Raw genomic sequence first — 12,850 nt, 5'->3', positions numbered from 1 at the left:
GCTTTTGAGTCTGCACAGCAGGTAGCCTGCTGGATTTTAGACTACTGTACCTAAAAGCACAAGAGTTTCCTGACATGTGGCTGCTGTCTTTGTTCATCCTGATGAGAATTCACAACCAGCCATCACACCCTGCACTCCTGTATTCTAATAGCGAAGCACTAATCTTATTTTTAACACATAAAACTCTAAAACAACCAGATGCCTCTTCAGTAAGTCATGTGGGAGTTTGACAGCAAAAGCTGAGTATTTTCCTGGTGTGTGCAAGCAGAAATTGGGACCTAGATAAAACTTACAGGACATCCTCTTTAAGGGAGGCTTTGCTGGAGATGCTGAAGGGAGTGGGAGCTACCTCCCAAAGCCTTTTAACAGTAGACCTGGAGAAGGACTTGCTAAGTCCTAAGATGAGAAACTAGGAATGCAATAGAGCAGATATTTACCTGGAGGTCTTCCAATATTTGACAGCTATTTTTATTTAAAAAAAAAACAAACATGTGTTTTCAACCATTGCTAGTTCACAAATCCTGCTTTTTTAGAATGGAGCAAAACTTGATCTGGGTCAGAGAGTAATGAATTGTTTTGTTATTGTTGTAGAAACGGGGTTCTGTCTTGACCAGACCTGTGATGAGCAAGAAGCAGAGGATTGAGCAGTAGCTCAGTTACCTCCAGCCAGCACCTGGTGGCCGCTCTTCTTCCTGGCTGCTGGCTTTGACATCCCATTCTACTTCTTACCTGTCTCCTAATGTCGTCTCCATTTCCCCTGCAGCTTTTGGGTTTAAGAAGTTCTACAATGACAGCAATCATGTGCTGAAGACTACCATGTGAAAAAAGATGTGAAGAGAATTTGGGAGGCTGAAGCAGTAGTGTCCCTTGGATCTCAATGAAGGTATCAGTGTGCAGCTTTTCCTAACTCCAGTGTGGATAATGATGGAATAAAGATTTGATGATTAAGAGAAGCCTCTGCATGAATTAAGGTGCAAGAAAGACTCTATTCCAGAGTCACTAGTACAGACATTATTTAATAGTAAATGTGAACTAGAGGGATAGAAAGCTAAAGGAGGAGATGGGCCAGGCGGGGAGAAGTGCTGAGATGAACACCGAGGTGGGTTAGGCCCGCATAGGCCCTCCCTTCCTGCAGTGCAGTTGCACAGGCTCAGCTGCAGCAGTGGTGCTGCATCCCCTCATTGCATTTGCAGTGCAGGAGGGGAGGGAGAACTGTGTGTGTCTGTGTGTGTGTGTGTGTGGTATAAAACACTGGAAATTGCGCCCAGCTTGTCTCAGAGCAGTGATGTTGGCAAGGGCAGTCAGGCCCCTGCAGCTCTGGGGCTGTGGGGCAGCTGTGGCCTTTGGAGCAGGCAGGGCTCTGGCTCGCACTGGATGCAGCCAGGGATGCTCTGTGGAAGGCTGAGGGCAAGCCTGGCCCTGCAGGGGAGCAGTGCAGTGAGGCCTGTGCTAGGGCTCTTGCTAGCTAATGTCACTGGGCAGAGGCCAGTAGTCCAAGCTACTGCTTCTCAGGAACCTCTCAAAATGTTGAAAGGCATCTGTAGTTTTCTCTTTGTGGCTCTCGCTTGCTCCGTCACAGGGATTGTCTACGCCGCCTAGCTTATCCCCTTCAGGTGACCGGAGGGAGCCACGAGTGTGGCTGCCCCCAGCTCCTGTCTCAGAGCGCTGGGTGGCAATGATTGCCTCGGCGTGGGTGACGAAGGCACGGCAAAGCCACGATGATCCAAAGCAAAGGAATAGGGAGCGGACACCTGTATGAGGTCTGCAGAGCTTTTATTCTCCCAAACCGGGACAGTGACAGATGTCTAACAACCTGGGGTCTGACAGGGGGTTATAAAGGGTGTGGGCGTGAGGGGGATGAACACAGAACAGCCAACAGGAAAGGATTACATCACTGCAGGGGGCCAATGAGGAGAATTTAGGGAGGGGAAAGGCTTCCAGGGACCAATACTGACAAGAACAGGGATGATTGACATTGAACTTTCTAGAAGAAAATGGGGGTGGTTTCAGGGATTGACAGGTAAAGAGGGCAGTACCACTTGGACTGACAGGGATATTTCTAGATACTGAGGGAGATTGACAACCCTGTGGCAGGAAAACTTTTGTGGCCAGCAGATAGGGAAAGACCATTCTAGGGAGGAATAGGGGACACATGGAACATACCAACATAACCTATCTAACAATTAATTTCTAACTTAATCACCAAAACCCTTATAAACCCTTGTGAAACTACCACGCCACCACATCTCCCCCTTTTTTATTTTTTAAATTTGAGGGGACGCTGGAGGTAGGTTTAAACTTCTGTTCCCGCCTGCCGGTCTCCCTCCCACCATTCTTCTTTTGTGGAGACTGCGGCGGCGACTACAATTTTTGGAGTTTTAGTTTTAGTCGAGGTCGTGGCGGAGGTGATGACGCGTTTAAGGATTCCAAATGATAGGGAGACTAAGAAAATTATTATAATAAGGTAGGCAATGTCCTTGATAATGGAAATCATCCACCCTGATAAATTCCAGTTTTTAAACATGTCTCTAAACCAGTCTTCATTTTCTTGTTGTACTGTCCCAATTAAGCTCTTCATCTCCTTGATGGATGCGTGGACGCTTTGGCTCTTAGATGACAAATTGAAGCAGCACAACCCCTCAAAATCTTGGCACCCATGCCCATGAGCCAGCAGCAGAAAATCAATGGCTGCCCGATTTTGCAGGGTAGCCTTCCGGGTTATTTCTTCGTCTTCTAGGAGGTTACTTAAGGCTGTCGATGTCAAATTTGCCTGCTTCGTAACCCAACATTCTAAATTGCCCAATTCACTCAATGCTTTGGCTGCTGCCACCCACGGTAAAAACACGGAGACAGCAATCCTTTTAGATTTGGCCCAATGATAAATCTCGGCGTTACAATGTTCGTCGAATTGGCTTGCACTCCGTTTCGAAATTTTAGTTACCCTTTTGGCATGTCGAATTGGAATTTGGGTCATGTTGGGAGAAGCTAGGGAAAGACGCCCCAGAGTGCAGGGACCTCCGAGGAGACGAGAGGGGATTCCAGGATATGCCCTATCTCCGCAGATTAGGAACATTCCCTTTTCCAATTTTCGTGCATATGAGTCATCAGTTGAAGGAGCCCCCATCTTAATAACAAACTGGCACCATTGTTTTGCTTGAAATTCGATCTTATGTTGTTTTACATCTTCATATAAGTCCCTACGAGAGCTGGGCTCATATTCAAAGTGTATGCAGTACATTGCTTTTGCAGAACCCAATAGTTCAAATTCTTGAGGCTCCGCATACTCTTCCGTATAGGGAAGATCGTACACCCACTTCCTCCAGAGTTGTAAGGGATTGGTAATGGGCGTTTTGGCAGTATTGACGACTCCCCAATACCTAAAGATTTCAACCCATTTATTCGGAGGGTTTTCATTGTTAATCTGATTTTGGATGGTGCGCAGCGAGGTGGGATACTCCTCTAACTTAAATGGAATCCCCACCAGGCAGGTGGACATGGGATTTTCTGCTGCGGACGAAGAGAGACAAATATGATCTTGTTTGAGGGCATGGGCTAAGGTTACCCATACATTCTTCCGGGGTTGTGGAACGACCCACGCGTCCGAGGACTGGAATAGAGTCAGAGGGTAGAGCCAAAGAAAGACCAAAAGTCCGAAGGGTAACATAATTGTTGCCTAAGGGGAGAGAAGAGAAACATAACATATTAATGCATAAGAAAATAATTTCGCCTGCTGACCATCTGGGAAGGCTGAAAAAAGGTTAGGGAACTCTTCCTCCCTTGCGGCGCCTTCGGTTGGATGCAACACTATTATCGGTGGGGTCTTCCATCGTGTTGGGGGAATCACTCTGTATCTGTTTTTCTTGTTGTGTTGATGTGTATGGTTTGACCCATTTTTTGGGGACCCATTTGACACCTGAGGGCGTGGACACGCAGGCGTATCCACGTCCCCATGTGACCAGTTGGAACGGACCCTGGATTTTTCCAGAGTCTGGATCTCTTACCAGCACCGGAGGCCGTTCTTCTGGCCTCAGGTGATCACTTCTCCCAAAATGTCTTAGGATTGGTGGATCTGGCCTGTCGAAGGAACAATTGAGGAAATTGATGGTAAAGAGGGCCTTGCAGAGCCTAAGTTGTGGTGACAGCATCTTGGTATCTCCCCGCTGGCGCTGGAGGACTTTCTTCAAAGTCTGATGTGTTCTCTCTACCACAGCTTGGCCGGTGGGGGAGTATGCAATCCCTGTCCGATGTTGAATTCCCCACTCTTGTAAAAACTCACTGAACACTTTAGAAGTATAAGTAGGGCCGTTGTCGGTCTTAATGGTATTAGGGACCCCCAAGACTGCAAATGCCTGCATAAGATGGTTCTTGGCATACGCAGTTTTCTGCCCTCTGTGGGCTGAGGCGAAGACTGCACTAGAGAAAGTGTCCACTGACACATGTACATGCTGGTACCTTCCAAACTCTTTTATATGTGTTATGTCAGTCTGCCACACTTCACAACTGCGGAGTCCCCTAGGGTTCACTCCGGAAACTACCGTTGGAAGTGAGGACTCCTGGCAGTTGGGGCAATTGGCCACAATTGCTCTGGCCTGGTCTCGCCGCAGGTGGAATTGGCGGACCAGACCGGGAGCATTTTGGTGGAACAACTGATGGCTCAGCTTGGCCTGTTTGACGATGTTGGGCCGACCAGCCAGCTGTAAAGGGGCGGCCAGAGTATCCGCCTTGCGATTGCCCTCAGCAATGAAGCCAGGGAGGTCGGTGTGCGATCTCACGTGCATCACGAAAAAGGGTTGCTCTCGGTGGGAAACCAGGTAAATTAATTTCGAGAGCAAGCCGAAGATCACAGGGTTTGAGACTTCCTTGAGCACTGCATGCTCAGCCCTGGACACCACACCTGCAACATATGCCGAATCAGTAACAATGTTGATGGGTTCTGGGAATTTTTCGAAGGCCCTGACGACTGCGTCCAACTCAGCAACTTGTGGAGAGCCCTCCACAACCTTAACATCGGCTTCCCACTGCTGAGTTTGAGGGTCTTTCCAAGTCATTACTGACTTGTGCGATCCTCCGGACGCGTCTGTGAAAATTGTCAGTCCCTCTAGGGGCTTTCCGCTTTGAATGCTTTTTGGAATTAGGTCGAATTGTGTTTCAAATAATTTGTGTCCTGGATGATTAATTAGAATTTGTCCGGTGTAACTGTCCAGAGCGAATTGTAAACATTCATTGGTATGAAGCAAATGCTCAAGGGTCTCCTTAGTTAATTTTCCCGTCGATGTTTTAATGGGAAGGTGTATGCACGTAAAATCACACCCCGCCAACACTCTCAGGCGAGCCCTGGCCCGCATAATCAGCTGAGCCATCAGCTCCTGCGGAGTTGTAATGCTCTTGGACATTTGGTGACCAAGGAACACCCACTCTATTATCAAGAGAGGGTCCCGTTGGTCTTTGTCCCATTGAAAAATGAGCCCGTGAAGGTGTGGCAGTTTTCCTAGAACAATAAATCTGAATGTGAGGTCTTCACGACAGCGATGGGCTTGTCTGCCCACTATGGTGGACTGAACTTTCTCTAATGCGGTCCTGGCCTCCTGGGTCAGCGCCCTCGGGGAATCTAGGTCTTCCCTCCCCTTCAATAAGTTGAAGAGAGGGGACAGGTCCCCCGTGGTGAGCCCCAGCCAGGGCCTGATCCAGTTCAAGGACCCACAGAGCTGGTGGAGGTCACGTAAGGTGTTTGGGTTATCATTAATGATAATTTTTTGAGGTGTTATGGTTCTCTTACTGATTTCTAGGCCCAGATACTTCCAAGGCGGCAGCCGTTGTACCTTTTCTTTTTGAAGCTCAAATCCGGCCACTGACAAGGCTGTGATAGTGTCCTCCAGTGCTTCTGCAAGTATGTTGTCACTGCGGGCACAAACAAGGACATCATCCATGTAGTGGTATATGATACAATTTTCCCACTTGGCGCGCACCGAGGACAGAACTTTGGCGACATACCACTGGCAGATGGTAGGGCTGTTCTTCATCCCTTGCGGGAGAACTCGCCAGTGGTAGCGCTTCATGGGAGCTTCTCGGTTGATGGAAGGCACCGAGAAAGCAAAACGTGGCGCGTCAGCTGGGTGTAAGGGAATATGGAAGAAACAATCTTTTATGTCTAAAATTGCCAATTTCCAATTTTGGGGGAGCATAGATGGGGATGGCATCCCTGGCTGGAGAGACCCCATGTCTTCGATGACATTATTGATTCTTCTCAGATCGTGAAGGAGGCGCCACTTGTCTTTCCCCGGCTTCTTGATAACGAAGACTGGAGAATTCCAAGGGCTATTAGTCTCGACAATGTGGCCTTTGGCCAGTTCCTCCTCCACGATGTGATTGAGCGCCTTTAATTTTTTCTTACTCAGCGGCCACTGCTCTACCCAGACAGGTGAATCTGTTAGCCAATTAAGTTTCTGGGTGAGGCGCTCCTCAGTGGCCGCTCCTAAAAATCCTGAGGGGCCGGCAGTTCCAATTTGGCCCCCCACTGGGACATGGCATCTCTCCCCCAGAGAGTAAACTTAGAATTTAACACGAATGGGCGTACAGAGGCTAATTGCCCATTCGGCCCCTTAATTTGTACTATGCTCTTTGACTGCCTTGCTAATTGCGTGCCCCCTACGCCTAGGACTGCGCTATCCACGTCCTGCAACTCCCATTGTGACGGCCACTTGTGTGGTGGAATGACCGTCACATCTGCTCCCGTGTCCATCATCCCCTGAAGTTGGATGGAATGCCCCTCGTTCTTAAGGCCACACCATACGAGGGGCTTTTCCTCTCCCAGAATTTCAGTGTAAAAAATTGAGAGGTCTAGGTCATCGCACAAAAACTGAGGCACTGGAATGGCCTGTGCAATGACCTGTCCCTCCGGCAGGAAGAGGGGGGGGTGGACACAGCGCGCCATGAGGTAGAAAGTCTTAGGATCTGATGTAAGGATTGCTGGAGGAATTTCTACCTCAAGCGGGGTGTGTTTGGTGTCCCCAATGACAAGGTACTTGCAGTTTAGAAGATCCTTGGCCCTCTGAGTCTCACAGTTGGTAATGCGGGGTAGAAGCTCTGGCGATGCAACGATGTAGTGCCAATCCTGATTGGAGAGATATACAGATTTCGTTATTTTAAGCAGGTAAGGTTCTACAGTACTGTCTGTATAAACTTGGCTGCTGATACTTGGAATGATGGAATGGATTGCAGCCCTAGCAGTGATGTCCTGATTATCGTGACCTGCCCCATTTGTGTCCTCACGCGGGGTAGGTCCGCGCTCCCCCTTTAGTTTTTTTGATGCTGTTTGTCAGATTTCCCCTCCCCTGTGTTCCCCCGTTGAGGCGGTGCCCTTCCAATGAAGGGACATTGAGCTATAAAATGTCCTTCCTGTTGACAATGGAAGCATCTACGCGGCTTTGGTGGTGTAGGTTCTGGAGGTAATGCCGTCGAAGCTACTACTTTGTCTCGCGATTTTTTTGCTAGATCTTCTGCGAATAAAATGGCTTTTCGTGTGCACTCCTCAATCAGTTGTTCTAGCGTTGGCGGAGGCGATGCTGGAAGTGCCAAGATGACTCGTCGGCACGCTTCATTTGCATTGGTAGTAACAATCTCTCGGATTAGTTGATCCTGTGCTTCTTGACCTTTCACCCTTTTTTCTACAACTTCTTTTACTCGGTCTACAAAATCAGTAAAGGGCTCTGTAACAGATTGCTTAAGAGAAATATAAGAAATAGCAGGTTCCTTGGATGGCATGCTGAGAAAGGCCCGCTCAGCAGCATCTTTGGAGAGATCTAATACTGGCCTCGGGATCCCTGCTGCTTGTTTCTGTGCTTGGCTCCAATCACCCTCACCAACAAGGTGGTCTAAGGTAATAGGATTTTGTTCTATGTCGGTTGCATACTCGGGGCTCTGCAAAATTTCTGGAAGGAGGTCACCTGCTAATCTCTTCCAGGTTCTTTCCCACATTTTATATTCAGAGGATGGGAGCAGGCAACTGAATAAACGCTTTAAATCTGCAGGGACCATGATATTTGAATTGAACGTTGCTTTTAAAATGCTCCGGAAAAATTCACTTTTGGATCCAAATTCTCGCTTAGTTTTGCAGAGATCCTTGATGCAATCGTACGAGAGGGGCTCCCATCTTGGGTGTTGCCCTCTTCCATTATACGTGACTGGGGCCAGGAACGGAAACTCGTTGTTATCATCAGCTTTCTGCCTTCCAGGCCCATCACTCCCAGCCTCCACGTTATCGTGGGAACCGGAAGTGAGGGCGTGGGAAACAGGAAGCTGGAGGGCAGGGTCCTGGAGGGCGGAGCCCTGACCCGAGGTGACGTGACTCGAGGGTGGCACTGATGGTGTTATGGGAAAAGGGGTGGGCGTAGATGACGTGGCCTCAAGGGGTGGTGCTGAGGGTGGAGCAGCATGAGAAATTGTGGGAGGGGCCTGACTGGCCGCCGCAAAGGAAGAGGAGGGGTCCGGAATAGGAAGGGAGGGGTAGGAAGGAAGGGGTAAAAATGGATTTTGGGGAGGAGAAGCACCCGCCACGAGGCGACAGCCATTTTGTGATGTTAGAGAGGGCGTCTCTACAGCGCCATTTTGTGGTGCTTCTCCAAAGGGACTAACATAGGGAGTAGGAGAGTCGAGGAAAGGATTTGGGGGAACAAAAACTCTTGGCAAGCATTTAGGACTCGCAACTCGGTAAGAGGGACTAGGAGAAAGGGCAGGGACAGGATCTCCGACAGTGTGGCCAGCACTGCCAGAGCAAGGGTACTGGAGGGACCTGGGGGAGCCAGGGAGAAGGCGGCAGCTCTGTGGCTGCTGCAAACATTCTGCTCCCTGCGCCTGTTGCTGGCGGTCAGATCCCCCCTGTATCTCCAGTCTAGGGGAAGCGGGAATCGGAGAATGCGGTAGGGAAACAGACCTAGGGAGAACTGGGGACTTTGCAGATGGATTTTTCACCGCACTGTTATCCTTAACGACATCCCAAATGAACACAAACAGCTTCATATACCCATCTTTGACTGAAGGGTCACCCCTCCTGGTGCCCTCAGTTAATAGTAAACCAACATTCCTCCAAAATTCCCGATCTCTAACGCTCTCAACAGAAACAGTGGGAAAGCGAAAGAAAATCCATCTGACAAATTTTTTAACTAAATTTTTTGAAATACTTCTAATTCCCTCCCTCAACGAACATCCCTCCCTCAGGAGTCCCGCAACCTGGACATAAATCTCCCTTTGTTGTGTGGACAGCCTAACACCCATTCTGCCCACACAACCTAAAATTCCACCCACCTACTGCAGGAAATGTAAAACGTAAAAAATAGAAAGGGTCTAGAACGCCAGCGGCGGCAGTCTGCTCACGCTGTGCACAACGTGTCCCCTAACCTCGGGAGCGCAGCTGCCAACCTAAGGAGCCCCCCCCCGGTACCAAGGAGACTCACCAAAAACCGCCGACGCCTAGAAAGAAAGCTGCAGTAGGGGTCCTTGGATCCGGAGGCGTCCTCCCTGGTGCTGGAAGGATTGTGCTTCCTTCCCCTGGGAGCACCACCGGACAAAAATCGGCGTGCTCACACAGGGGCGATGGTGCTGCCAAACTGTAAAATCCCTGGGCCGATGCCCAAAGGCAACAGTCTTTTCGTGAGGCTAGCTCACGTGGAGTCCGACGTTCCTCGACGGTGTCCACGCTCTGGAAAAGCCGCACGTTGGCGCGCCACCTGTGGCTCTCGCTTGCTCCGTCACAGGGATTGTCTACGCCGCCTAGCTTATCCCCTTCAGGTGACCGGAGGGAGCCACGAGTGTGGCTGCCCCCAGCTCCTGTCTCAGAGCGCTGGGTGGCAATGATTGCCTCGGCGTGGGTGACGAAGGCACGGCAAAGCCACGATGATCCAAAGCAAAGGAATAGGGAGCGGACACCTGTATGAGGTCTGCAGAGCTTTTATTCTCCCAAACCGGGACAGTGACAGATGTCTAACAACCTGGGGTCTGACAGGGGGTTATAAAGGGTGTGGGCGTGAGGGGGATGAACACAGAACAGCCAACAGGAAAGGATTACATCACTGCAGGGGGCCAATGAGGAGAATTTAGGGAGGGGAAAGGCTTCCAGGGACCAATACTGACAAGAACAGGGATGATTGACATTGAACTTTCTAGAAGAAAATGGGGGTGGTTTCAGGGATTGACAGGTAAAGAGGGCAGTACCACTTGGACTGACAGGGATATTTCTAGATACTGAGGGAGATTGACAACCCTGTGGCAGGAAAACTTTTGTGGCCAGCAGATAGGGAAAGACCATTCTAGGGAGGAATAGGGGACACATGGAACATACCAACATAACCTATCTAACAATTAATTTCTAACTTAATCACCAAAACCCTTATAAACCCTTGTGAAACTACCACGCCACCACACTCTTCTAACATGTCCTGCCCACCAGTCAGGTGCATCTGGCCTGGCATGCATCCCTGGCATTTGTTGTTGTCTCTTCTTATACTGAATTTTAACCTGGTAAAGATTTATTGCTTGTAAATATTTATCTCAGGATGGTTTGAAGTGTTTATTCCCATGTGGAATGAGTTTTTGTCATTCCAAAGAGAACCAGATCTTCAGGCCCAGAAGAGCAGAAGCTTTGGTGTGACAGTATTATTCTCATTGCCACTTCATCTTGGATTTCTATCATGAACTTGACCTCACACCTATTGATTTGAGGGAGAAGGTCTGGATCCCTTCAGTGGCTTTAAGCATGAATGAGTTTTGCCCTCTTTATCAGCTGCTGGGCTTTGGGTTGTTGTTGTGGTTTCAGACTTGTCTAGAGTTTGTTGTAAAAGAACAGCCTCAGTTTGCAAACTTCCCAGAAGGCTCCAAAGTCAGTCTGAGAGTGTTCTTACTGCTTTACATGAATAAAATCAGACTGGCCTGGCTTGGTAGCCTCTGAGTCTGCCTCAAGGCTATTTTAAAGAAAAGGTCAGGAAATTCTAAACTCTGCAGAAATGTTGACATGACTGAATCTTTTTTTTTTTTTTATTTCTTCTTCCTAGGGTAGCCCCAGCTACTCTGAGATGAAGAGCAGATGCCAGTACCTCCACAAAAAGCTGTCCCACATTTAGCAATGAGTATCTGAATTTGGCAGGCAACAAGTGGAGTCCTGGCACCAGTCGTCTGCTTCAGCAAGGAAACATCTATGAACTCAAGCTGTTTTATTTTAAAAGAAGATTACGTTTTTAGGATTCTTCAAGTTAGGATTGAGTAGATGATTATTTGTTAAAAACATAGGATTAGTTAGTCTAAGATTACAGAATTTAGTATTGAACTTTAGCAATAAAGAAGTTGCACTATTGTTAACAAGAGTACTGAAGTCTGTCCAAGATATATTTGGTTTATAGTTTCTTCATCCTACCCTAGGTCCCAGTTCCAGTAGCATGTTTTGGGGGTTTATTAGAAATGACACCCAGTTGATTAGAGGAAAAACAGGGGATGAAGCTTTCCAGCCTTTCCTTTCCTTCTTCTCTGAATCTGTTATGTCTCTTTTTGAAATTGGTCAGTTTTCCCTGAATGTTAAAGAAACCACTTTCCTCATATTTAATCTAGTAAGCTTCCTCTATACAGTCTACAGCTTCTCTAAACTGAGGGCTAAGATGTCCAGAGGAGCTGATGAGACTCCTAATCCAGAAGTAGAACCAAATGGGGAGAATTCCGAGTAATGTAGAAAATAAGAGAGAATGAGCCAAACCCCGAAAGAATTTTCTGATCCCCTGTGAGAAGCCCGGGTTTGGTTTGGGGTCTCGTGTTGTGGTAAAGTCTCTCCTCCAACCCGTGCTTCCAAAGAAAAATTCCGCAGGCTCTTGTTGTTCAGTCTCAAGGCAGTTTATTGCGAGTTATCTAACAGATTGTGTTCGCGAGCTGCAGCTGTTTGATCAGCGGCCGCAGCAGAGACACACACACACTGACACCCTCACTGTCCAGTGTCTTCTTCTTCTCTCTCCCCCACCCAGGGCTGCTGCTATCTTTTATAAGATATATTACATATAACATGTTTACAATTATTCCCCAATACCTACCACCAATATTACCAAGTGCTTTTCTACTCTAAACCAATCTGTGAATGCCAACATCACCATGAACATGGAGGCAAGGAAGAAGAAGGAGGAAGGACAGGATGACCCCACTTTCCTCCATCTTAGAATTTCTGACTCCCATGTACAAAGTAAAAACCCCCCTGTACAGGTGCTAAAACCACCTTGTACAATACTAAACAATTTTCCCCTCTGTTTTGTAACTACTTTTACTATACTATCTAACCCTTTGTGACTGCTTGTTCCACCTTCAAAGCTGGTAATTCATTCCATGGCTCAAACATGAAATCATAGTTGTTTCCAGCTGCCTGCTGGGGTCTGGAATGCTTCTGACCAAGGCCAGGAACCTCTAAAAATGTCTGAGAGACATTTTAAGTTCCCACAACAGAGATGTGAGTGTGAAACCACAAAAAGTTGTGTGACCTCATAGGGTCAAAGTTACATCACAGAGATGTCTGTGTGATATCACAGAGATGTCAGTGTGACCTCAAAGAGATGTCTATGTGACATCACAGACAGCTGTGTGACATCACAGTGATGTCATTGTGTCATCCCAGAGATGTCTGTGTGACATCACAGAGAGCTGTGTGACGTCACAGCGATGTAAGGGTGACATCACAGACAGCTGAGTGACATCACAGAGATGTCATTGTGACATCACAGAGAGCTGTGTGATGTTAGAGAGATGTCTGTGTGATGTCAGAGAGATGTAAGCGTGACATCACAGAGATGTCCATGTGACACCACAAAAAGCTGTGTGACCTCATGGGGTC

At 48.1% G+C, this 12,850-nt stretch overlaps 1 protein-coding gene across 2 annotated transcripts; it reads right to left on the bottom strand.

Annotated features, from left to right (window-relative positions):
• Positions 1 to 1,756: 1,756 nt before the first annotated feature.
• On the bottom strand, positions 1,757 to 10,899 carry LOC144246100 (uncharacterized). 2 transcript variants are annotated; one of them, XM_085566321.1, is made up of 3 exons: positions 9,450 to 9,787; positions 5,820 to 7,111; positions 1,757 to 3,673 (listed from the first exon to the last, which is right to left on the bottom strand). In XM_085566321.1, exons 2-3 carry the CDS (start codon positions 6,216 to 6,218, stop codon positions 2,294 to 2,296), a joined length of 1,779 nt encoding a protein of 592 aa, XP_085422447.1. In that variant the 5' UTR covers positions 6,219 to 7,111; positions 9,450 to 9,787; the 3' UTR covers positions 1,757 to 2,293. The 2 variants fall into 2 exon arrangements, 1 of the variants encoding a protein (XP_085422447.1); XR_014951145.1 differs by having other exon boundaries at positions 5,820 to 10,899.
• Positions 10,900 to 12,850: the final 1,951 nt, after the last annotated feature.

The sequence above is a fragment of the Lonchura striata genome, chromosome Z (assembly GCF_050655825.1).
Source record: "Lonchura striata isolate lonStrDom1 chromosome Z, ASM5065582v1, whole genome shotgun sequence".
Classification (NCBI taxonomy): Eukaryota; Metazoa; Chordata; class Aves; order Passeriformes; family Estrildidae; genus Lonchura; species Lonchura striata.
This window is presented reverse-complemented; position numbering and strand designations above follow the sequence as displayed.